Source organism: Scyliorhinus torazame, chromosome 21 (assembly GCF_047496885.1).
Source record: "Scyliorhinus torazame isolate Kashiwa2021f chromosome 21, sScyTor2.1, whole genome shotgun sequence".
Lineage (NCBI taxonomy): Eukaryota > Metazoa > Chordata > Chondrichthyes > Carcharhiniformes > Scyliorhinidae > Scyliorhinus > Scyliorhinus torazame.
The window spans coordinates 131,814,893-131,842,753 of record NC_092727.1 but is presented as its reverse complement, the minus strand read 5'-3'; the positions used below and the strand labels follow the sequence as shown (position 1 = coordinate 131,842,753).

Genomic DNA, 27,861 nt, shown 5'->3' with positions numbered 1-27,861 from the left:
GGGCCAAGGCGGTGCTCCACAAGAGGAAAGTGAAGTTCGGAATGTTGCAGCCGGCAAGACTGTGGGTTACACACCAGGGTAAACACCACTACTTCGAAACGGCAGAAGAGGCGTGGACATTTATTGAAGAGGAGAAGTTGGACTAGATTGGAGAAAGAGTGGTTGAAATGAAGTAGTGAGGTGGTGGCAAGGGACTGTGAATCAGATGGGGGGGGGGAAGGGGAAGGGATTTCTTTCCCCTCAAAGGGGGGACACACGAAGAAATGTGGGCGCCGGTGGGGAAGGGGAGGGGGAAGGAGAGAGGGAGCTGCGCCATCAGGGGCGGGGCCGAGAGGGAAGCGCAGGCTTTGTCCCCGCGCTATGGAAATTGTGGCGGGAAAAGGGGGCGCAGGAAGGAGGGGCCTCACATGATGGGAGGCTAAGGATAAACGGGGGAAGCCGAGGTCAGCCAGAGTTTGCTGACTTCCGGAAGCAATATGGGGGGAGCAACTAAGCTAGAGAGGGATCTAGCGGGGGGGGGGGAGGGGGGGGCGGTTAACTGGGTTGCTGCTGCTAAGGGGAAGGGGGAGCTATCCCTAAGGGGATGGGATGGTCGGGACGGGAGGGCGCCGTCGGGGGGAAAAGCGGGTGCGTGGGAACCGGGTGAGGAGCTGGTCTAAAAAAGGGGATGGCTAGTCGACGAGGGGGGGGGGGTAAAGAGCCCCCCAAACCGGTTGATCACGTGGAACGTGAGAGGGTTGAACGGGCCGATTAAGAGGGCAAGGGTACTTGCGCACCTAAAGAAGCTAAAGGCAGACGTGGTCATGCTTCAGGAGACGCACCTGAAACTGGCGGATCAGGTCAGATTAAGGAAAGGATGGGTGGGACAGGTATTCCACTCGGGCTTGGATGCGAAAAATAGAGGGGTGGCAATACTGGTGGGGAAACGGGTATTGTTTGAGGCGAAGACCATAGTGGCGGACAGTGGGGGTAGATACGTGATGGTGAGTGGCAGACTGCAAGGTGAGGCGGTGGTGCTGGTGAATGTATATGCCCCGAACTGGGATGACGCGAACTTTATGAAGCGTATGTTGGGGCGCATCCCGGACCTGGAGATGGGAAAGTTGGTAATGGGGGGGGGGGGGGGGGACTTCAACACGGTGCTGGACCCAGGGCTGGACCGGTCCAGATCTAGGACCGGGAGGAGGCCGGCAGCGGCCAAGCTGCTTAAGGGCTTTATGGAGCAGATGGGAGGAGTGGATCCCTGGAGATTTACTCGGCCAAGGAGTAAAGAGTTTTCCTTCTTCTCCCATGTCCACAAAGTGTACCCCCGGATAGACTTCTTTGTCCTGGGAAGGGCGCTGATCCCGAAGGTGGCAGGAACGCAGTATTCGGCTATAGACATTTCAGATCATGCCCCACATTGGGTAGATCTGGAAGTAGGAGAGGAAAAGGAACAGCGCCCACTCTGGAGATTAGATATGGGACTGTTGGCGGACGAGGGGGTATGTGTAAGGGTGAGGGGATGTATTGAAAGGTACCTAGAGATTAATGATGACGGAGAGGTCCAGGTGGGAGTGGTCTGGGAGACGCTGAAGGCGGTGGTTAGAGGGGAGCTGATCTCCATAAGGGCCCATAAGGGGAAACAAGAGGGTGAAGAAAGGGAGAGATTGTTGAGGGAGATTTTGAGGGTGGATAGGCAATATGCGGAGGCTCCAGATGAAGGGCTATACAGGGAAAGACGGAGATTGCACACGGACTTGGTGACCACGGGTAAGGCGGAGGCACAATGGAGGAAGGCACAGGGAGTGCAGTATGAATATGGAGAGAAGGCGAGCCGGCTGCTGGCCCAACAACTTAGGAAGAGGGGGGCCGCGAGAGAGATCGGAGGGGTTAGAGATGAGGAGGGTAAGATGGAACGGGGAGCGGAGAGGGTGAACGGGGTGTTTAAGGTATTTTACGAGAGGCTATATAAGGCTCAACCCCCGGAAGGGAAAGAGGGAATGATGCGTTTCCTAGACCAGCTGGAGTTCCCGAAGGTTGAGGAACAGGAGATGATAGGACTGGGAGCGCAGATTGAGGTGGAGGAGGTGGTAAAAGGAATTGGGAACATGCAGGCAGGGAAGGCCCCGGGACCGGATGGGTTCCCGGTAGAGTTCTATAGGAAATACGTGGACCTGCTGGCCCCACTTCTGACGAGAACCTTTAATGAGGCTAGGGAAAGGGGGACACTACCCCCGACGATGTCGGAGGCGACGATATCGCTGATCTTGAAAAGAGACAAAGACCCGCTGCAGTGCGGGTCATACAGGCCTATTTCCCTCTTGAATGTAGATGCCAAGCTTTTGGCCAAGGTGATGGCGACGAGGATAGAGGACTGTGTCCCTGGGGTGGTGCATGATGATCAAACGGGGTTTGTTAAAGGGAGGCAATTGAATGCTAATATACGGAGGCTGCTGGGGGTGATGATGATGCCCCCGCCGGAGGGGGAGGCAGAGATAGTGGTGGCGATGGATGCAGAGAAAGCATTTGATAGAGTGGAGTGGGACTACCTGTGGGAAGTACTGAGGAGATTTGGATTTGGAGAGGGGTTCATTAGATGGGTTCAGCTCCTGTACAGGGCCCCGGTGGTAAGTGTGATTACAAATAGGCAACGATCTGACCACTTCCGACTATATAGGGGCACAAGACAGGGATGTCCCCTGTCCCCGTTACTGTTTGCGTTGGCAATTGAGCCACTGGCCATAGCGCTGAGGGGCTCCAGGAAGTGGAGGGGGGTGCTCAGAGGAGGAGAAGAGCATCGGGTGTCATTATACGCGGATGATTTGTTGTTGTATGTCGCGGACCCAGTGGAGGGGATGCCTGAGATAATGCAGACACTCAGGGAGTTTGGAGAATTTTCAGGATATAAATTGAATATGGGGAAGAGTGAACTGTTTGTGATGCACCCCGGGGAACAGGGCAGGGGAATAGACGATTTACCGTTGAGGAGGATAACAAGGGATTTCCAGTATTTAGGGATCCAGGTGGCCAGGAACTGGGGAACCTTGCATAAACTTAACTTGGCACGACTGGTAGAGCAGATGGAAGAGGACTTTAGGAGGTGGGACATGGCGCCCCTGTCAATGGCGGGCAGGGTGCAGGCGGTTAAAATGGTGGTCCTTCCGAGGTTTCTTTTTGTGTTCCAGTGCCTCCCTGTACTGATTACAAAGGCCTTTTTTAAGAAGGTGGACAAGAGTATTATGAGCTTTGTGTGGGCTGGAAAGACCCCAAGAGTAAAGAGGGGGTTCCTGCAGCGCAGTAGGGACAGAGGGGGACTGGCACTGCCGAGTCTAAGTGATTATTATTGGGCCGCCAACGTGTCAATGATATGTAAGTGGATGAGGGAAGGGGAAGGAGCGGCGTGGAAAAGGCTGGAGATGGCGTCCTGTAGGGGAACTAGTCTAAAAGCACTGGCGACGGCGCCGTTACCGTTCTCCCCGAAAAAATACACCACAAACCCAGTGGTGGTGGCAACGCTGAAAATTTGGGGGCAGTGGAGACGACATAAGGGAGTGACGGGTGCCTCAGTGTGGTCCCCGATAAGGAACAATCATAGGTTCGTCCCGGGAAGGATAGATGGGGGATTTAAATCTTGGCAGCGAGCAGGAATCGCGAAATTGAAGGACTTGTTCTTAGACGGGACGTTCGCGAGTCTGGGAGCACTGACAGAAAAATATGGGCTGCCACCTGGGAATGCATTTCGCTATATGCAAGTGAGGGCATTTGTGAGGCAACAGGTGAGGGAATTTCCGCAGCTCCCGGTGCAAGAGATCCAGGACAGAGTGATTTCGGGGGCATGGGTGGGTGATGGCAGGGTGTCAGATATATATAGGGAAATGAGAGACGAGGGGGAGACGATGGTGGAGGAGCTGAAGGGAAAATGGGATGAGGAACTGGGGGAAGAGATAGAGGAGGGGCTGTGGGCAGATGCCCTAAGTAGGGTAAACTCTTCGTCCTCATGTGCCAGGCTCAGCCTGATACAATTTAAGGTTCTACACAGGGCGCATATGACTGGAGCAAGGCTGAGTAGATTTTTTGGAGTGGAGGATAGGTGCGGGAGATGCGCGGGAAGCCCGGCGAACCACACCCACATGTTTTGGTCATGTCCGGTATTGCATTGGTTCTGGGTGGGTGTGGCAAAAGTGATTTCAAAGGTGGTGGGGTTCCGGGTCGAACCAGGCTGGGGGTTGGCTATATTTGGGGTTGCAGATGAGCCGGGAGTGCAGGAGGCAAGAGAGGCCGATGTTTTGGCCTTTGCGTCCCTAGTAGCCCGGCGAAGGATTCTACTTATGTGGAAAGAAGCTAAGCCCCCGGGTGTGGAGGCCTGGATCAATGACATGGCAGGGTTCATAAAATTGGAGCGGATAAAGTACGCACTAAGAGGTTCGGCTCAAGGGTTCACCAGGCGGTGGCAACCGTTCGACTATCTCGCAGAGCGATAAGGGAAAATAGGAAAGGTAGCAGCAGCAGCCCAGGGGGGAGGGGGGGGGGGGGGGGGGAGGACTCATTTGGGTCCTATGGGGTTTTATGTGTGTGTTTATATATTAGTTATTTATATTAGATTTTACGAAGTTACTATTTTAGTTACTATTTCTGTTGTTTCTTATTTTGTTGTTGGCAGTTGCCGTTAGTTAGCATATTATTTATTTAAAAAACGATCAATGTATATATTATTACAAAGTTGTAAAATGGGAAATTTTTGTTTTAGTTTGATCGAAAAACTTTAATAAAAAATAAAAAAATTTAAAAAAGCGTGTAGTGAGGCAGTGGGGAAGGGAACACTGACAAAGGAGAGTACTTGCAGGCACGGAGATGGGTTGAAGTGTGTATACTTCAACGCAAGAAGCATCAGGAATAAGGTGGGTGAACTTAAGGTATGGATCGGTACTTGGGACTACAATGCAGTGGCCATCACGGAAACTTGGATAGAAGAGGGGCAGAAATGGTTTTGGGGGTCCCTGGTTATAGATGTTTCAATAAGATTAGGGAGGATGGTAAAAGAGGTGGGGGGGGTGGCATTGTTAATTAGAGATAGTATAACAGCTGCAGAAAGGCAGTTCGAGGAGGATCTGCCTACTGAGGTAGTATGGGTTGATGTCAGAAATAGGAAAGGAGCAGTCACCTTGTTAGGAGTTTTCTATAGGCCCCCAAATAGCAGCAGAGATGTGGAGGAACAGATTGGGAAACAGATTTTGGAAAGGTGCAGAAGTCACAGGGTAGTAGTCATGGGTGACTTAAACTTCCCAAATGTTGAGTGGAAACTCTTTAGATCAAATAGTTTGGATGGGGTGGAGTTTGTGCAGTGTGTCCAGGAAGCTTTTCTAACACAGTGTGTAGATTGTCCGACCAGAGGGGAGGCCATATTGGATTTAGAACTTGGTAATGAACCAGGGCAAGTGATAGATTTGTTAGTGGGGGAGCATTTTGGAGATAGTGACCACAATTCTGTGACTTTCACTTTAGTAATGGAGAGGGATAGGTGAGTGCAACAGGGCAAGGTTTACAATTGGGGGGAGGGTAAATACGATGCTGTCAGACAAGAACTGAAGTGCATACGTTGGGACCATAGGTGTCAGGGAAGGACACAAGTGAAATGTGGAACTTGTTCAAGGAGCAGATACTATGTGTCCTTGATATGTATGTCCCTGTCAGGTAGGGAAGAGATGGTCGAGTGAGGGAACCATGGTTGACAAGAGAGGTTGAATGTCTTGTTAAGAGGAAGAAGGATCCTCAAGTAAGGCTGAGGAAACAAGGTTCAGACAGGGTGCTGGGGGATACAAGATAGCCAGGAGAGAACTGAAGAAAGGGATTAGGAGAGCTAAGAACCCAAAGAAAAATCTTTGGCGGATAGGATCAATGAAAACCCCAAGGCCTTTTGCACATATGTGAGAAATATGAGAATGACTAGAGCGAGGGTAGGTCTGATCAAGGACAGTAGCGGGAGATTGTGTACTGAGTCTGAAGAGATAGGAGAGGTCTTGAACGAGTACTTTTCTTCATTATTTACGAATGAGAGGAGCCATATTGTTGGAGAGGACAGTGTGAAACAGACTAGTGAGCTCGAGGAGATACTTGTTAGGAAAGAAGATGTGTTGGGCATTTTGAAAAACTTGAGGATAGACAAGTCCCCCCGGGCCTGACGGGATATATCCAAGGATTCTATGGGAAGCAAGAGATGAAATTGCAGAGCCGTTGGCAATGATCTTTTCGTTGTCACTGTCAACAGGGGTGGTACCAGGAGATTGGAGAGTGGCGAATGTCGTGCCCCTCTTCAAAAAAGGGAATAGGGATAACCCTGGGAATTACAGGCCAGTTAGTTTTACTTCGCTGGTGGGCAAAGTAATGGAAAGGGTACTGAAGGATAGGATTTCTGAGCATCTGGAAAGACACTGCTTGATTAGGGATAGTCAGCACGGATTTGTGAGGGGTAGGTCTTGCCTCACAAGTCTTATTGAATTCTTTGAGGAGGTGACCAAGCATGTGGATGAAGGTAAAGCAGTGGATGTAGTGTACATGGATTTTAGTAAGGCATTTGATAAGGTTCCCCATGGTAGGCTTATGCAGAAAGTAAGGAGACATGGGATAGTGGGAAATTTGGCCAGTTGGATAACGAACTGGCTAACCGATAGAAGTCAGAGGGTGGTGGTGGATGGCAAATATTCAGCCTGGAGCCCAGTTACCAGTGGCATACCGCAGGGATCAGTTCTGGGTCCTCTGCTGTTTGTGATTTTCATTAATGACTTGGATGAGGGAGTTGAAGGGTGGGTCAGTAAATTTGCAGACGATACGAAGATTGGTGGAGTTGTGGACAGTGAGGAGGGCTGTTGTCGGCTGCAAAGAGACATAGATAGGATGCAGAGCTGGGCTGAGAAGTGGCAGATGGAGTTTAACCCTGAAAAGTGTGAGGTTTTCCATTTTGGAAGGACAAATATGAATGCGGAATACAGGGTTAACGGTAGGGTTCTTGGCAATGTGGAGGAGCAGAGAGATCTTGGGGTCTATGCTCATAGATCTTTGAAAGTTGCCACTCAAGTGGATAGAGCTGTGAAGAAGGCCTATGGTGTGCTAGCGTTCATTAACAGAGGGATTGAATTTAAGAGCCGTGAGGTGATGATGCAGCTGTACAAAACTTTGGTAAGGCCACATTTGGAGTACTGTGTACAGTTCTGGTCGCCTCATTTTAGGAAGGATGTGGAAGCTTTGGAAAAGGTGCAAAGGAGATTTACCAGGATGTTGCCTGGAATGGAGAGTAGGTCTTACGAGGAAAGGTTGAGGGTGCTAGGCCTTTTCTCATTAGAACGGAGGAGGATGAGGGGCGACTTGATAGAGGTTTATAAGATGATCAGGGGAATAGATAGAGTAGACAGTCAGAGACTTTTTCCCGGGTGGAACAAACCATTACAAGGGGACATAAATTTAAGGTGAATGGTGGAAGATATAGGGGGGATGTCAGAAGTAGGTTCTTTACCCAGAGAGTAGTGGGGGCATGGAATGCACTGCCTGTGGAAGTAGTTGAGTCGGAAACATTAGGGACCTTCAAGCGGCAATCGGATCGGTACATGGATTATGGTAGAATGATATAGTGTAGATTTATTTGTTCTTAATCTAGTACAAAGGTTCGGCACAACATCGTGGGCCGAAGGGCCTGTTCTGTGCTGTATTTTTCTATGTTCTATGTTTTATGATGCCTGTTCCCGTTGTGCCCTCAGTACTCACAATGGCGTCTCTGAGGGTTCCTGTCTGCTGCAACACTGATTATAATATTTAAAAAACAGAATAGTAAGAAGTCTTACAACACCAGGTTAAAGTCCAACAGGTTTGTTTCGATGTCACTAGCTTTCGCTCTGAAAGCTAGTGACATCAAAACAAACCTGTTGGACTTTAACCTGGTGTTGTAAGACTTCTTACTGTGCTCACCCCAGTCCAACGCCGGCATCTCCACATCATGGTTAAAAAACAGAGACAAATGCAGCACCACCTCTTACTGTTTCTCCACTAACAAAGTGATCTGTGTAATCTTGAGAGTAGGTGGGGGAAAAACCTCCGTGATAAGCACTAGTAGAGAGTAAGAGAGAGAGAAAGACAAAAAACAGAGAAACAGAAACGAGAGACAGGAGAGAGAGGGACAGACAGAGGGATAGGGTCAAAGACAGAAAATAGAGGCAGGGAGACAGACAGAGTGACAGAAAGACAGAAAAAGAGAGACACGCGGGCTGTGACAGAAAATGAGGAATAGAGAGAGAGTGAAAGAGAGGGAGAGACAGACAAGCAGACAAAGACAGAGGCAGTGACAGTAAGAGGCAAAGACTCAGAGAGGGAGAGAGAGGGGGAGAAAGAGGGAATGAGGGAGGTAGAGAGAGAGGGGGTAGAGATAGGGAGATAGAAAGACAGCAGAGAGTGAGGGAATGTGAGAAGACAGACAGGGAGAGGCAGTTGAAGATTCAATGAGATGGAGAGATAGAGAGTGAGAAATAGACAGAGACAGAAAAAGACACAAAGAGGGAGAAAAAGAGACAGAGAGAAAGAAAGGGAAAGGGAGTGGGGAACAGGGAGAGGGAGAGGGAGAGACAGAGAGAGAGAGAAAGAAAGAGAGACAGACAGAGGGGGAGAGAGACAATGACAGAAGGCAAAAAAGGGAGACACAGAGGGTGCGATTGAATGGAAATGTTTGGTTTTGGGCGCGTTTGGCATGGTTTTTCTTGGTGGCTACAGTGTTGAGAATCACCCTGTTGTTTATCGGCACTTTGCCGTTCCTTTTGGACTCAGGCACCCGGCCTTCCCGACGCTGATAACTTTCTGTTCAAAATGACAATGGAGACCTGAACTCGCCTATTAAACAGATTAATGTTGAGAAGGGGAGAGTGAAATATAAAGCCCAATGTTTCTGGTGTCATTCAGCATCATCCCTCACCCCATAAAACCTGGTGAGTCTGTGAATCAATTGAAAATGTCAACACCGAACCGGACAGATTATTTGTTGGTATCTGTTATGGATCCCAGCTGGTTATAGGGAGGTCAGGTACAGGTCAGCCACGATCTAACTGAATGGAGGGCCAGGTTTGAATAGGGGTTGAATGGCTTCCTCCGGCTCCTATGGAAAGGCTTAGTTTTGGAAGTTTTGATTCTAACTCTTTGAGGTTTATGATTTGAATGAACGAGTGTGTTTTTGCAGCCTGGGACAACTGGCTGGCAGCTAGTTTGCAGTTTTCACACCCATGGAAATCACATTTTGTTGTTGCCGCTTCATTTCGCACGAATCATCGGAAAGACTCAACTTAATTTCTCAGAACTTCAATATCAATTTATTAAATAAAATGACATGCTCAGAGAGGATGCAGACGTGATTTACTGGAATGGTACAAGGCATGGGAAACTTTAGTTAATGTGGAGATACTGGGGCAGCTGGGATTGTTCGCCTTAGAGCAGCGAAAGTTAAGAATCATAGAATCATAGAATTTACAGTGCAGAAGGAGGCCATTCGGCCCATCGAGTCTGCACCGGCCCTTGGAAAGAACACCCTACCAAAGCCCACACCTCCACCCTATCCCCATAACCCAGTAACCCCACCCAACACTAAGGGCAATTTTGGACACTAAGGGCAATTTAGCGTGGCCAATCCACCCAACCTGTACATCTTTGGACGATTTAAACATGTGTTGAAAATCATGAAGGGTTTTGTAGAGGAAATACGAAACATGTTCCACAGACAATGAGTTGGTAAAGGACCGAGATGTAAGCCTCTTTGGATCTCACTGTTTCTAACTTTTCCCCATTTAAGAAGTCCTGTTTTATCCCTATAGTTCAGAGCAGGATACCTCACACTTCTCTACATTGAAATCTATTTGCCAGTTTTCTCATTCATTCAATCTATTTTTACCACTCTGGAATGTTATACCTCCTTCCATAACACTGTATCGATGCAGTGTAACTCTGTATTGATGCAACTCACCTGCACTGAGTACTGAGCCTTGGCAGGGGCTAGGCAAGCTGTGTCTCTGGGCTCCCTTCATCTGCACAAACAAAGAACAAAGTTTGCAAAAAGATACATTTGGTCGCAGACATGTAAAATAAAAACTTGATTTGGACCTAAACTGGGGTGAATATTCCTTCACATGGATGCAGAGTTAAGGGTAACACTGTACAGATACAGTGTAACTCTGTATTGATGCAGTGTAACTCTGTATTGATGCAGTGTAACACTGTATTGATGCAGTGTAACTGTGTATTGATTCAGTGTAACACTGTATTGATGCAGTGTAACTCTGTATTGATGCAGTGTAACTCTGTATTGATGCAGTGTAACTCTGTATAGATACAGTGTAACTCTGTATTGATGCAGTGTAACTCTGTATTGATGCAGTGTAACTGTGTATTGATTCAGTGTAACACTGTATTGATGCAGTGTAACTCTGTATTGATGCAGTGTAACTCTGTATTGATGCAGTGTAACTCTGTATTGATGCTGTATAACACTGTATTGATGCAGTGTAACTCTGTATTGATGCAGTGTAACTCTGTATTGATGCAGTGTAACTCTGTATTGATGCAGTGTAACTCTGTATTGATGCTGTATAACACTGTATTGATGCAGTGTAACTCTGTATTGATTCAGTGTAACTCTGTATTGATTCAGTGTAACTCTGTATTGATGCAGTGTAACTCTGTATTGATACAGTGTAACTCTGTATTGATGCAGTGTAACTGTATTGATGCAGTGTAACTCTGTACTGATGCAGTGTAACTCTGTATTGATGCAGTGTAACTCTGTACTGATTCAGTGCAACTCTGTACTGATGCAGTGTAACTCTGTATTGATTCAGTGTAACACTGTATTGATGCAGTGTAACTCTGTATTGATGCAGTGTAACTCTGTATTGATGCAGTGTAACTCTGTATTGATTCAGTGTAACTCTGTATTGATTCAGTGTAACTCTGTATTGATGCAGTGTAACTCTGTATTGATACAGTGTAACTGTACTGATGCAGTGTAACTCTGTATTGATACAGCGTAACACTGTACTGATGCAGTGTAACTGTACTGATGCAGTGTAACTCTGTATTGATTCAGTGTAACACTGTATTGATTCAGTGTAACTCTGTATTGATGCAGCTTAACACTGTATTGATGTAGTGTAACTGTGTTAATACAGTGTAACACTGTATTTTTTGCAGCGTAACACTGTACTGATGCAGTGTAACTCTGTATTGATTCAGTGTAACTCTGTATTGATGCAGCTTAACACTGTACTGATGCAGTGTAACACTGTATTGATTCAGTGTAACTCTGTACTGATGCAGTGTAACACTGTATTGATGCAGTGTAACTCTGTACTGATTCAGTGCAACTCTGTACTGATGCAGTGTAACTCTGTATTGATTCAGTGTAACACTGTATTGATGCAGTGTAACTCTGTATTGATGCAGTGTAACTCTGTATTGATGCAGTGTAACTCTGTATTGATGCTGTATAACACTGTATTGATGCAGTGTAACTCTGTATTGATTCAGTGTAACTCTGTATTGATTCAGTGTAACTCTGTATTGATGCAGTGTAACTCTGTATTGATACAGTGTAACTCTGTATTGATGCAGTGTAATTGTATTGATGCAGTGTAACTGTACTGATGCAGTGTAACTCTGTACTGATGCAGTGTAACTCTGTACTGATTCAGTGTAACTCTGTATTGATACAGCGTAACACTGTATTGATGCAGTGTCACTGTACTGATGCAGTGTAACTCTGTATTGATTCAGTGTAACACTGTATTGATTCAGTGTAACTCTGTATTGATGCAGCTTAACACTGTATTGATGTAGTGTAACTGTGTTAATACAGTGTAACACTGTATTTTTTGCAGCGTAACACTGTATTGATGCAGCTTAACACTGTACTGATGCAGTGTAACACTGTATTGATTCAGTGTAACTCTGTACTGATGCAGTGTAACACTGTATTGATGCAGTGTAACTCTGTACTGATTCAGTGCAACTCTGTACTGATGCAGTGTAACTCTGTATTGATGCAGTGTAACACTGTACTGATGCAGTGTAACACTGTATTGATTCAGTGTAACTCTGTATTGATGCAGTGTAACACTGTACTGATGCAATGTAACTCTGTATTGATGCAGTGTAACTCTGTACTGATGCAGTGTAACACTGTATTGATGCAATGTAACTCTGTATTGATTCAGTGTAACACTGTATTGATGCAGTGTAACACTGTATTGATGCAGTGTAACTCTGTACTGATGCAGTGTAACTCTGTACTGATGCAGTGTAACTCTGTATTGATGCAGTGTAACACTGTACTGATGCAGTGTAACACTGTATTGATTCAGTGTAACTCTGTATTGATGCAGTGTAACACGGTACTGATGCAATGTAACTCTGTATTGATTCAGTGTAACTCTGTATTGATGCAGTGTAACTCTGTATTGATGCAGTGTAACTCTGTATTGATGCAGTGTAACTCTGTATTGATGCAGTGTAACTCTGTATTGATGCTGTATAACACTGTATTGATGCAGTGTAACTCTGTATTGATGCTGTGTAACTCTGTATTGATTCAGTGTAACTCTGTATTTATGCAGTGTAACTCTGTACTGATGCAGTGTAACTCAGTATTGATGTTGTGTAACTGTGTACTGATGAAGTGTAACACTGTATTGATGCAGTGTAACTCTGTATTGATTCAGTGTAACACTGTATTGATGCAGTGTAACTCTGTATTGATGCAGTGTAACTCTGTATTGATGCTGTGTAACTCTGTATTGATGCTGTGTAACTGTGTACTGATGCAGTGTAACACTGTATTGATGCAGTGTAACTCTGTATTGATTCAGTGTAACACTGTATTGATGCAGTGTAACTCTGTATTGATTCAGTGTAACACTGTATTGATTCAGTGTAACACTGTATTGATGCAGTGTAACTCTGTATTGATTCAGTGTAACACTGTATTGATTCAGTGTAACTCTGTATTGATGCAGCTTAACACTGTATTGATGCAGTGTAACTGTGTATTGATGCAGTGTAACTCTGTATTGATGCAGTGTAACTCTGTATTGATGCAGCTTAACACTGTATTGATGCAGTGTAACTGTGTATTGATGCAGTGTAACTGTGTACTGATGCAGTGTAACACTGTATTGATGCAGTGTAACTCTGTATTGATTCAGTGTAACACTGTATTGATGCAGTGTAACTCTGTATTGATTCAGTGTAACACTGTATTGATTCAGTGTAACACTGTATTGATGCAGTGTAACTCTGTATTGATGCAGCTTAACACTGTATTGATGCAGTGTAACTGTGTATTGATGCAGTGTAACTCTGTATTGATGCAGTGTAACTCTGTATTGATGCAGCTTAACACTGTACTGATGCAGTGTAACACTGTATTGATTCAGTGTAACTCTGTACTGATGCAGTGTAACACTGTATTGATGCAGTGTAACTCTGTACTGATTCAGTGCAACTCTGTACTGATGCAGTGTAACTCTGTATTGATGCAGTGTAACACTGTACTGATGCAGTGTAACACTGTATTGATTCAGTGTAACTCTGTATTGATGCAGTGTAACACTGTACTGATGCAATGTAACTCTGTATTGATGCAGTGTAACTCTGTACTGATGCAGTGTAACACTGTATTGATGCAATGTAACTCTGTATTGATTCAGTGTAACACTGTATTGATGCAGTGTAACACTGTATTGATGCAGTGTAACTCTGTACTGATGCAGTGTAACTCTGTACTGATGCAGTGTAACTCTGTATTGATGCAGTGTAACACTGTACTGATGCAGTGTAACACTGTATTGATTCAGTGTAACTCTGTATTGATGCAGTGTAACACTGTACTGATGCAATGTAACTCTGTATTGATTCAGTGTAACTCTGTATTGATGCAGTGTAACTCTGTATTGATGCAGTGTAACTCTGTATTGATGCAGTGTAACTCTGTATTGATGCAGTGTAACTCTGTATTGATGCTGTATAACACTGTATTGATGCAGTGTAACTCTGTATTGATGCTGTGTAACTCTGTATTGATTCAGTGTAACTCTGTATTTATGCAGTGTAACTCTGTACTGATGCAGTGTAACTCAGTATTGATGTTGTGTAACTGTGTACTGATGAAGTGTAACACTGTATTGATGCAGTGTAACTCTGTATTGATTCAGTGTAACACTGTATTGATGCAGTGTAACTCTGTATTGATGCAGTGTAACTCTGTATTGATGCTGTGTAACTCTGTATTGATGCTGTGTAACTGTGTACTGATGCAGTGTAACACTGTATTGATGCAGTGTAACTCTGTATTGATTCAGTGTAACACTGTATTGATGCAGTGTAACTCTGTATTGATTCAGTGTAACACTGTATTGATTCAGTGTAACACTGTATTGATGCAGTGTAACTCTGTATTGATTCAGTGTAACACTGTATTGATTCAGTGTAACTCTGTATTGATGCAGCGTAACACTGTATTGATGCAGTGTAACTGTGTATTGATGCAGTGTAACTCTGTATTGATGCAGTGTAACTCTGTATTGATGCAGCTTAACACTGTATTGATGCAGTGTAACTGTGTATTGATGCAGTGTAACTGTGTACTGATGCAGTGTAACACTGTATTGATGCAGTGTAACTCTGTATTGATTCAGTGTAACACTGTATTGATGCAGTGTAACTCTGTATTGATTCAGTGTAACACTGTATTGATTCAGTGTAACACTGTATTGATGCAGTGTAACTCTGTATTGATTCAGTGTAACACTGTATTGATTCAGTGTAACTCTGTATTGACGCAGCTTAACACTGTATTGATGCAGTGTAACTGTGTATTGATGCAGTGTAACTCTGTATTGATGCAGTGTAACTGTGTATTGATGCAGTGTAACTGTGTATTGATGCAGTGTAACTCTGTATTGATGCAGCGTAACTGTGTATTGATGCAGTGTAACTCTGTATTGATGCAGCTTAACACTGTATTGATGCAGTGTAACTGTGTATTGATGCAGTGTAACTGTGTACTGATGCAGTGTAACACTGTATTGATGCAGTGTAACACTGTATTGATTCAGTGTAACACTGTATTGATGCAGTGTAACTCTGTATTGATTCAGTGTAACACTGTATTGATTCAGTGTAACACTGTATTGATGCAGTGTAACTCTGTATTGATTCAGTGCAACACTGTATTGATTCAGTGTAACTCTGTATTGATGCAGCTTAACACTGTATTGATGCAGTGTAACTATGTTAATACAGTGTAACACTGTATTTTTTGCAGCGTAACACTGTACTGATGCAGTGTAACTCTGTATTGATTCAGTGTAACTCTGTATTGATGCAGCTTAACACTGTACTGATGCAGTGTAACACTGTATTGATTCAGTGTAACTCTGTACTGATGCAGTGTAACACTGTATTGATGCAGTGTAACTCTGTACTGATTCAGTGCAACTCTGTACTGATGCAGTGTAACTCTGTATTGATGCAGTGTAACACTGTACTGATGCAGTGTAACACTGTATTGATTCAGTGTAACTCTGTATTGATGCAGTGTAACACTGTACTGATGCAATGTAACTCTGTATTGATGCAGTGTAACTCTGTACTGATGCAGTGTAACACTGTATTGATGCAATGTAACTCTGTATTGATTCAGTGTAACACTGTATTGATGCAGTGTAACACTGTATTGATGCAGTGTAACTCTGTACTGATGCAGTGTAACTCTGTACTGATGCAGTGTAACTCTGTATTGATGCAGTGTAACACTGTACTGATGCAGTGTAACACTGTATTGATTCAGTGTAACTCTGTATTGATGCAGTGTAACACTGTACTGATGCAATGTAACTCTGTATTGATTCAGTGTAACTCTGTATTGATGCAGTGTAACTCTGTATTGATGCTGTATAACACTGTATTGATGCAGTGTAACTCTGTATTGATGCTGTGTAACTCTGTATTGATTCAGTGTAACTCTGTATTGATGCAGTGTAACTCTGTACTGATGCAGTGTAACTCAGTATTGATGTTGTGTAACTGTGTACTGATGAAGTGTAACACTGTATTGATGCAGTGTAACTCTGTATTGATTCAGTGTAACACTGTATTGATGCAGTGTAACTCTGTATTGATGCAGTGTAACTCTGTATTGATGCTGTGTAACTCTGTATTGATGCTGTGTAACTGTGTACTGATGCAGTGTAACACTGTATTGATGCAGTGTAACTCTGTATTGATTCAGTGTAACACTGTATTGATGCAGTGTAACTCTGTATTGATTCAGTGTAACACTGTATTGATTCAGTGTAACACTGTATTGATGCAGTGTAACTCTGTATTGATTCAGTGTAACACTGTATTGATTCAGTGTAACTCTGTATTGATGCAGCTTAACACTGTATTGATGCAGTGTAACTGTGTATTGATGCAGTGTAACTCTGTATTGATGCAGTGTAACTCTGTATTGATGCAGCTTAACACTGTATTGATGCAGTGTAACTGTGTATTGATGCAGTGTAACTGTGTACTGATGCAGTGTAACATTGTATTGATGCAGTGTAACTCTGTATTGATTCAGTGTAACTCTGTATTGATGCAGTGTAACTCTGTATTGATGCAGTGTAACTCTGTATTGATGCAGTGTAACTCTGTATTGATGCAGTGTAACACTGTATTGATTCAGTGTAACTCTGTATTGATTCAGTGTAACACTGTATTGATTCAGTGTAACACTGTATTGATGCAGTGTAACTCTGTATTGATTCAGTGCAACACTGTATTGATTCAGTGTAACTCTGTATTGATGCAGCTTAACACTGTATTGATGCAGTGTAACTGTGTATTGATGCAGTGTAACTCTGTATTGATGCAGTGTTACTGTGTTTGATGCAGTGTAACTCTGTATTGATGCAGCGTAACTGTGTATTGATGCAGTGTAACTCTGTATTGATGCTGTATAACACTGTATTGATGCAGTGTAACTCTGTATTGATGCTGTGTAACTCTGTACTGATGCAGTGTAACTCAGTATTGATTCAGTGTAACACTGTATTGATGCAGTGTAACTCTGTATTGATGCCGTGTAACTCTGTATTGATGCTGTGTAACTCTGTATTGATTCAGTGTAACTCTGTATTGATGCTGTGTAACTGTGTACTGATGCAGTGTAACTCTGTATTGATGCTGTGTAACTGTGTACTGATGCAGTGTAACACTGTATTGATGCAGTGTAACGCTGTATTGATGCAGCTTAACACTGTATTGATGCAGTGTAACTGTGTATTGATGCAGTGTAACACTGTATTGATGCAGTGTAACTCTGTATTGATTCAGTGTAACACTGTATTGATGCAGTGTAACTCTGTATTGATTCAGTGTAATACTGTATTGATTCAGTGTAACACTGTATTGATGCAGTGTAACTCTGTATTGATTCAGTGCAACACTGTATTGATTCAGTGTAACTCTGTATTGATGCAGCTTAACACTGTATTGATGCAGTGTAACTGTGTATTGATGCAGTGTAACTCTGTATTGATGCAGTGTAACTGTGTATTGATGCAGTGTAACTCTGTATTGATGCAGCGTAACTGTGTATTGATGCAGTGTAACTCTGTATTGATGCAGTGTAACTGTGTATTGATGCAGTGTAACTCTGTATTGATGCAGCGTAACTGTGTATTGATGCAGTGTAACTCTGTATTGATGCTGTATAACACTGTACTGATTCAGTGTAACTCTGTATTGATGCAGTGTAACTCTGTACTGATGCAGTGTAACTCAGTATTGATGCAGTGTAACTCTGTATTGATGCAGTGTAACTGTGTATTGATGCAGTGTAACTCTGTATTGATGCAGCGTAACTGTGTACTGATGAAGTGTAACGCTGTATTGATGCAGTGTAACTCTGTATTGATTCAGTGTAACACTGTATTGATGCAGTGTAACTCTGTATTGATGCAGTGTAACTCTGTATTGATGCTGTGTAACTCTGTATTGATTCAGTGTAACTCTGTATTGATGCAGTGTAACTCAGTACTGATGCAGTGTAACTCTGTATTGATGCTGTGTAATTGTGTACTGATGCAGTGTAACACTGTATTGATGCAGTGTAACTCTGTATTGATGCAGCTTAACACTGTATTGATGCAGTGTAACTGTGTATTGATGCAGTGTAACTGTGTACTGATGCAGTGTAACACTGTATTGATGCAGTGTAACTCTGTATTGATTCAGTGTAACACTGTATTGATGCAGTGTAACTCTGTATTGATTCAGTGTAACACTGTATTGATTCAGTGTAACACTGTATTGATGCAGTATAACTCTGTATTGATTCAGTGCAACACTGTATTGATTCAGTGTAACTCTGTATTGATGCAGCTTAACACTGTATTGATGCAGTGTAACTGTGTATTGATGCAGTGTAACTCTGTAATGATGCAGTGTAACTGTGTATTGATGCAGTGTAACTCTGTATTGATGCAGCGTAACTGTGTATTGATGCAGTGTAACTGTGTATTGATGCAGTGTAACTCTGTATTGATGCAGTGTAACTCTGTATTGATGCAGTGTAACTGTGTATTGATGCAGTGTAACTCTGTATTGATGCAGTGTAACTCTGTATTGATGCAGTGTAACTCTGTATTGATGCAGTGTAACTCTGTATTGATATGGTGTAACTCTGTATTAATGTAGTGTAACTCTGTATTCATGCAGCATTACTCTGTATTGATGCAGTGTAACTCTGTATTGATGCGGTGTAACTGTATTGGTGCAGTGTAACTCTGTATTGATGTGGTGTAACTCTGTATTGATGCAGTGTAACTCTGTATTGATGCAGCATTACTCTGTATTGATGCAGTGTTACTCTGTATTGATGTGGTGTAACTCTGTATTGAAGCAGTGTAACTCTGTATTGATGCAGCATTACTCTGTATTGATGCAGTGTAATTCTGTATTGATGCTGTGTAACTCTGTATTGATGCAGTGTAACTCTGTATTGATGCAGTGTAACTCTGTATTGATGCAGTGTAACACTGTACTGATGGAGTGTAACTCTGTATTGATGCAGTGTAACTCTGTATTGATGCAGTGTAACTCTGTATTGATGCAGTGTAACTCTGTATTGATTCTGTATAACACTGTATTGATGCTGTGTAACTCTGTATTGATGCAGTGTAACTCTGTATTGATGCAGTGTAACACTGTATTGATGCAGTGTAACTCTGTATTGATGCTGTGTAACTCTGTATTGATTCAGTGTAACTCTGTATTGATGCAGTGTAACTCTGTACTGATGCAGTGTAACTCAGTATTGATGCTGTGTAACTGTGTACTGATGAAGTGTTACACTGTATTGATGCAGTGTAACTCTGTATTGATTCAGTGTAACACAGTATTGATGCAGTGTAACTCTGTATTGATGCAGTGTAACTCTGTATTGATGCTGTGTAACTCTGTATTGATTCAGTGTAACTCTGTATTGATGCAGTGTAACTCTGTATTGATGCTGTGTAACTGTGTACTGATGCAGTGTAACACTGTATTGATGCAGTGTAACTCTGTATTGATTCAGTGTAACACCGTATTGATGCAGTGTAACTCTGTATTGATTTAGTGTAGCACTGTATTGATTCAGTGTAACACTGTATTGATGCAGTGTAACTCTGTATTGATTCAGTGTAACACTGTATTGATTCAGTGTAACTCTGTATTGATGCAGCTTAACACTGTATTGATGCAGTGTAACTGTGTATTGATGCAGTGTAACTCTGTATTGATGCAGTGTAACTCTGTATTGATGCAGCTTAACACTGTATTGATGCAGTGTAACTCAGTATTGATGCTGTGTAACTGTGTACTGATGAAGTGTCACGCTGTATTGATGCAGTGTAACTCTGTATTGATTCAGTGTAACACTGTATTGATGCAGTGTAACTCTGTATTGATGCCGTGTAACTCTGTATTGATGCTGTGTAACTCTGTATTGATTCAGTGTAACTCTGTATTGATGCAGTGTAACTCAGTACTGATGCAGTGTAACTCTGTATTGATGGTGTTTAACTGTGTACTGATGCAGTGTAACACTGTATTGATGCAGTGTAACTCTGTATTGATGCAGCTTAACACTGTATTGATGCAGTGTAACTGTGTATTGATGCAGTGTAACTGTGTACTGATGCAGTGTAACACTGTATTGATGCAGTGTAACTCTGTATTGATTCAGTGTAACACTGTATTGATGCAGTGTAACTCTGTATTGATTCAGTGTAACACTGTATTGATTCAGTGTAACACTGTATTGATGCAGTGTAACTCTGTATTGATGCAGCTTAACACTGTATTGATGCAGTGTAACTGTGTATTGATGCAGCGTAACTCTGTACTGATGCAGTGTAACTGTGTATTGATGCAGTGTAACTCTGTATTGATGCAGCGTAACTGTATTGATGCAGTGTAACTGTGTATTGATGCAGTGTAACTCTCTATTGATGCAGTGTAACTGTGTATTGATGCAGTGTAACTCTGTATTGATGCAGTGTAACTCTGTATTGATGCAGTGTAACTGTGTATTGATGCAGTGTAACTGTGTATTGATGCAGTGTAACTGTGTATTGATGCAGTGTAACTGTGTATTGATGCAGTGTAACTCTGTATTGATGCAGTGTAACTCTGTATTGATGCAGTGTAACTCTGTATTGATGCAGTGTAACTGTGTATTGATGCAGTGTAACTCTGTATTGATGTGGTGTAACTGCATTGATGCAGTGTAACTCTGTATTGATGAAGTGTAACTCTGTATTGATGCAGTGTAACTCTGTATTGATGCAGCATTACTCTGTATTGATGCAGTGTAACTCTGTATTGATGCAGCATTACTCTGTATTGATGCAGTGTTACTCTGTATTGATGTGGTGTAACTCTGTATTGATGCAATGTAACTCTGTATTGATGCAGTGTAATTCTGTATTGATGCTGTGTAACTCTGTATTGATGCAGTGTAACTCTGTATTGATGCAGTGTAACTCTGTATTGATGCAGTGTAACACTGTACTGATGCAGTGTAACTCTGTATTGATGCAGTGTAACTCTTTATTGATTCTGTATAACACTGTATTGATGCTGTGTAACTCTGTATTGATGCAGTGTAACTCTGTATCGATGCAGTGTAACACTGTATTGATGCAGTGTAACACTGTATTGATGCTGTGTAACTCTGTATTGATTCAGTGTAATTCTGTATTGATGCAGTGTAACTCTGTACTGATGCAGTGTAACTCAGTATTGATGCTGTGTAACTGTGTACTGATGAAGTGTTACACTGTATTGATGCAGTGTAACTCTGTATTGATTCAGTGTAACACTGTATTGATGCAGTGTAACTCTGTATTGATGCAGTGTAACTCTGTATTGATGCTGCGTAACTCTGTATTGATTCAGTGTAACTCTGTATTGATGCAGTGTAACTCTGTATTGATGCTGTGTAACTGTGTACTGATGCAGTGTAACACTGTATTGATGCAGTGTAACTCTGTATTGATTCAGTGTAACACTGTATTGATGCAGTGTAACTCTGTATTGATTTAGTGTAACACTGTATTGATTCAGTGTAACACTGTATTGATGCAGTGTAACTCTGTATTGATTCAGTGTAACACTGTATTGATTCAGTGTAACTCTGTATTGATGCAGCTTAACACTGTATTGATGCAGTGTAACTCTGTATTGATGTGGTGTAACTCTGTATTGATGCAGTGTAACTCTGTATTGATGCAGCATTACTCTGTATTGATGCAGTGTAATTCTGTATTGATGCTGTGTAACTCTGTATTGATGCAGTGTAACTCTGTATTGATGCTGTGTAACTCTGTATTGATTCAGTGTAACTCTGTATTTATGAAGTGTAACTCTGTACTGATGCAGTGTAACTCAGTATTGATGTTGTGTAACTGTGTACTGATGAAGTGTAACACTGTATTGATGCAGTGTAACTCTGTATTGATGCAGTGTAACTCTGTATTGATGCAGTGTAACTGTGTATTGATGCAGTGTAACTGTGTATTGATGCAGTGTAACTGTGTACTGATGCAGTGTAACACTGTATTGATGCAGTGTAACTCTGTATTGATTCAGTGTAACACTGTATTGATGCAGTGTAACTCTGTATTGATTCAGTGTAACACTGTATTGATTCAGTGTAACACTGTATTGATGCAGTGTAACTCTGTATTGATGCAGCTTAACACTGTATTGATGCAGTGTAACTGTGTATTGATGCAGTGTAACTCTGTATTGATGCAGTGTAACTGTGTATTGATGCAGTGTAACTCTGTATTGATGCAGCGTAACTGTGTATTGATGCAGTGTAACTGTGTATTGATGCAGTGTAACTCTCTATTGATGCAGTGTAACTGTGTATTGATGCAGTGTAACTCTGTATTGATGCAGTGTAACTCTGTATTGATGCAGTGTAACTGTGTATTGATGCAGTGTAACTGTGTATTGATGCAGTGTAACTGTGTATTGATGCAGTGTAACTGTGTATTGATGCAGTGTAACTGTGTATTGATGCAGTGTAACTCTGTATTGATGCAGTGTAACTGTGTATTGATGCAGTGTAACTCTGTATTGATGTGGTGTAACTGCATTGATGCAGTGTAACTCTGTATTGATGTGGTGTAACTCTGTATTGATGCAGTGTAACTCTGTATTGATGCAGCATTACTCTGTATTGATGCAGTGTAATTCTGTATTGATGCTGTGTAACTCTGTATTGATGCAGTGTAACTCTGTATTGATGCAGTGTAACTGTGTATTGATGCAGTGTAACACTGTATTGATGCTGTGTAATTCTGTATTGATGCAGTGTAACACTCTATTGATGCTGTGTAATTCTGTATTGATGCTGTGTAACTCTGTATTGATGCAGTGTAACTCTGTATTGATACAGTGTAACTGTGTATTGATGCAGCATAACTCTGTATTGATGCAGTGTAACTCTGTATTGATAGTGTAACTCTGTATTGATGTGGTGTAACTCTGTATTGATACAGTGTAACTGTGTATTGATGCAGCATAACTGTGTATTGATGCAGTGTAATTCTGTATTGATGCTGTGTAACTCTGTATTGATGCAGCATAACTCTGTATTGATGCAGTGTAACACTGTATTGATGCAGTGGAACTGTGTATTGATGCAGCGTAACTCTGTATTGATGCAGTGTAACGCTGTATTGATGCAGCATAACTGTGTATTGATGCAGTGTAACACTGTATTGATGCAGTGTAACTCTGTATTGATGCAGCATAACTGTATTGATGCTGTGTAATTCTGTATTGATGCTGTGTAACTCTGTATTGATGCAGTGTAACTCTGTATTGATACAGTGTAACTGTGTATTGATGCAGCATAACTCTGTATTGATGCAGTGTAACTCTGTATTGATACAGTGTAACTCTGTATTGATGCAGTGTAACTCTGTATTGATGCAGTGTAACTCTGTATTGATGTGGTGTAACTCTGTATTGATACAGTGTAACTATGTATTGATGCAGCATAACTCTGTACTGATGCAGTGTAACTCTGTATTGATGCAGTGTAACACTGTATTGCTGCTGTGTAACTGTGTATTGATGCTATGTAACTCTGTACTGATGCAGTGTAACACTGTATTGATGCAGCATAACTCTGTATTGATGCAGCATAACTGTGTATTGATGCAGTGTAACACTGTATTGATGCAGTGTAACTCTGTATTGATGCAGCATAACTGTGTATAGATGCAGTGTAACACTGTATTGGTGCAGTGTAACTCTGTATTGGTGCAGCATAACTCTGTATTGATGCAGTGGAACTGTATTGATGCAGCATAACTCGTTATTGATGCAGTGTAACTCTGTATTGATTCAGCATAACTCTATTGCTGCAGTGTAACACTGTATTTATGCAGTGTAACACTGTGTTGATGCAGCTTAATACTGATAGTCTCACGTTCAGTTCCTGCTAGGTTTGGTAATAACCTGAAGGGGTTCAACGCCTAAGTAATCAGGAGAGGACTGTAGGTGTGTGCCCACTGAGTCATGCCTGTATACATTAGTGATTGCATTTCCTGTAGGGGCCCAGACACTAAGCTACAGGCATTACAGCAAATTCAATCCCACTCCTGATGCTCATGTATATCGTGCCTGCCTTTCCCCAGTCAGCTGATCAGCTGAGAGGTTGCTTTCACACACACTGAATACATGAGTGCCAGCTGGTGAGATAAAACAGCATGAATCAAAGTCACAAACGACATCCTCTGTAACTGCGGCGAGTTCTCCATTCTACTTGACTTCCCTGCAGTCTTCGACATGAATGACCACGCTATCCTCTTCAATCACCCTTCATCCTTCATCCAACCCCCTGCGATCTCCCACTTCTCCATTTCTGGCCAGCTGCACATTCCCAATTTTCATCCCTCCAAACATGGCACTGTGTCTTCAGTTGTCTGGGACACAAGTCTGTCATTTTATCCCTAAATCTACCTCTCTCTCTTTTGTTAATTTTTTCACTTAAGGGGCAATTTAGCGTGGCCAATCCACCTAACCTGCACATCTTTGGGTTGTTGGGGTGAGACCCACGTAGACATGGGGTGAATGTGCAAACTCCACACGGACAGTGACCCGGGGCCGGGATCAAACCCGGGTCCTCGTTGCCGTGAGGCATCAGTGCTAACCACTGCACCACCGTGCCGTCTGCAATCCACCCCTCTCTTGTCTGTTAAAACACTGCTTAATTTAAAAAATATATATTACTCTGGGTAGTCACTGGCTGGGCCAGTATTTATTGCCCCAACCCTAATTGATCCTGACAAGTTTTTGACCACTTGCAGTCCTTCTTGAACCGCTGCAGTCCATGTGGTGTAGGTACACCCATAGTGCTGTTAGAGAGTGAGTTCCAGCAATTTGCCCCAGCGACAGTGAAGGAACGGCGATATATTTCCAAGTCAGGATGGTGAGTGACTCGGAGGGGAACCTCCAGGTGGTGGGGTTCCCAGGTATCTGCTGCTCTTGTCCTCCTAGATGGTAGTGGTCGTGGGTTTGGAAGGTGCTTTCTAAGGAACCTTGGTGAGTTGCTGCAGTGCATCTTGTAGACGGTACACACGGCTGCCACTGTGCGTCGGTGGGGGAGGGTTTGAATGTTTGTGGAAGGAGGAGCAATCAAGCGGGGCTGCTTTGTCCTGGATGGTGATGAGCTTCTCGAGTGTTGTTGGAGCTGCTCTCATCCAGGCAAGTGGGGAGTCTTCCATCACACTCCTGACCTGTGCCTTGTTGATGGTGCACAGGCTTTGGGAATCGCTGCAGGATTCCGAAGCCTCAGTGTAGCCACAGTATTTATGTGGCTGGTTCAGTTCAGTTTCTGCTTAATGGTAACCCCCAGGATGTTAATAGTAAGGGATTCAGCAATGGAAATGCCAGTGTGCATCGAGGGGAGATGGTTAGATTCCCTCTCACCTCACACTTGTGTGGTGCAATGTTACTTGCCAATTATCAGATCAATCCTGAATGTTGTCCCAGATCTTGCTATGGACACAGACTGCTTCTAAAAAATCCACCTCTTTGACTGCGTTTTGATCACCTGTGCTAATATCTCTTTAAGTCCTTCACCGTCAATTTATTTTGATAATCGCTCCTGAAAGCGGTTTATGACATTTAACTACATTACAGGTGCTTTATAAATGCAAGTTGCTGAGAATACTTGTCTGTTGGTGAAATAGACGATGTTACAGGGGATGCAGGCACAGAGAGACGGGGGGGGGGGGCTTAGTACACAAATCATTGATGGTGACAGGTTGAAAAGCCTGTTAAAAAGCAGAGGGGATCCATGGCTTTATAAACAGAGACACAGAGCACCGGCCTGGGGTACCTTGTCCAGTTCTGAGCAGCACACTTTAAGCAGGATGTTAGTGCTCTGGAGAGATTTACTGTAGTGGTAGCAGCGATGAGATTGCAGAAACCAGCCTTGTTCTCCTTTGAGTGAAGAAGGTTAAGAAGAGGCTTAATAGAGCTATCAAAATCATGAATAGCTTTGATAGAGTAAATATGGAGAAATGGGGCGCAATCTAACGGTCTCGTATCGCCAGACTCTGGACGTGACAAGGCCAGTAAATCTTGTAAAACACTCGTTACGCCTCACGAGATCTAATGAGATCCCGTGGGTCATCATAATCTACATCTCGCCCTCAATGGGCGTGGTTCATATTTGAACATTCAGGTGAGCAGTTAGGCTCGGAGTTACCCTCGGATAATGGCCTCGCCTCGGAGACCCTGAGCAGGTGCCCTTTGACACTGGTCTCCACAAACGTGAACCAGGTGTACTGGCACTTGGGGGATCAGGGGGCCCTGGGTGTTACCCTGCCCTGTGCTCTGGGCAGGGTGGTACCCTGGCATTCTTAATGCCACGTGGGCACTGTGGCAATGCCAGGGTGTCCAAGTGGCACTGGCAGGGTGGCACTGTCGGGTACCTGGCTGACAGTGGGCAGGACCAGGGGTGCCCAGCCCTGCAGAAGAGGGTGCAGGGGGTTCGAGGACCCCCTAATTGGTAAGTTGGGGCGTTGGGGGTCCAGAGATCGGGGCACCATTTTTAAATGGCGAGCTGGGGTCATTGGTGCAGGAAATGAGGCCAAGCGCGGCCTCAGCAGAGCGTTACCCGCTCAGGCCGAGAAATGAAGCAGAGTTCCGTTCAATAGTGGGTCGTTCCCGGCTTTGCAAGCGCCAGGAAACACCCTGCTGCCCAGAACGGGAATCGTGTCCATCAAACTGCGCCCATGGTTTCTAGTGGCTGAAGGGTTGGCCAGCAGAGGATTCAGATTTAAGATCATCGGTAAAAGAACTGAGAGGAACTGAGGGAAATATGTTTTACTCAGCCAGTTGTTGTGATCTGCGTTGTGCCGTCTGGAAGGACAGTGAAATCAGATTCAACGGCAAATTTCACAAAGATCAATAATAATTGGAAAGCATTTTCAGGGTGTGGGGAATGATGAGGAACACGCGGTTACAGAGAGGATCACTTGGATAACGCAGGATCCACTCGCCTCCTGCACCATTCTCCCCCCATCCCAAATATCTGCCAAACAGGAGCAGCGCTCACAGGCCCGGGCACTGGGATCCGTACCCTCCAAGCATGAGCCTCTTCCTCAGCGACCAGCGACGCTTCCTTCGCATTCTCGATCACTCTGCCCGTGCATCCGGAGAAATCCATGGGAACCAGGCAATTCTCCGGGACATTTCTCTGTGACCAAGGTGAAAGGGAAATGGGAACATTGTCAATCAGGTGTTCAGTGACAGCATTCACTCTCAGCTCAGTCCAAACCATCCCGACTGTCACCCTCATGTCTGAACACACAGGACAGGATAACAAGATAGTGAGTGTACTATTTCCCCACATTTCCCCCCCTCTAACTTACCCCCAATTTATCCACTGTTTGACTGAATGCTTATTTACCCTGTCCCGATTTAACCTCCTGTCCAATCTAACCCCCGTTCAATTTGACCCCGCCTGATTCAATCCCTGCGCAATTTAACTTGCACCAGATTTATCTCCATCTGATCTACACTCAACTTCTTTATCATTTCCCAGTTTACTCCCTGGTTTGCCCCAGCCCCCTTTGACCCCAATCATATTTAGCCCTATCCAATTTTACTTTGAGTTGAAGTTTAATGTTCGGTGCTTTGGCCCAAGACTGTCTCTCAGAGTGAATTGACAGGCTATTCAACAATAGGAGCATCACAGAGAACCCACTTCTGTCCTCCTCCAACATCCCAGCCCCCATT

General features: G+C 43.4%; 1 protein-coding gene across 4 annotated transcripts in view; it reads right to left on the bottom strand.

The window, feature by feature from the left end:
- LOC140398688 (growth factor receptor-bound protein 7-like) overlaps positions 1-27,861 on the bottom strand; it is a 274,640-nt gene that overhangs the window by 22,744 nt on the left and 224,035 nt on the right. For all 4 annotated transcript variants that reach the window (XM_072487677.1, XM_072487678.1, XM_072487680.1 and 1 more), the window contains 2 exons: positions 27,203-27,319; positions 9,971-10,031 (listed from right to left, as the gene is read on the bottom strand). In XM_072487677.1, the coding sequence (XP_072343778.1) occupies positions 9,971-10,031; positions 27,203-27,319 (178 nt within the window). The remainder of the gene's footprint in view (positions 1-9,970; positions 10,032-27,202; positions 27,320-27,861) is intronic.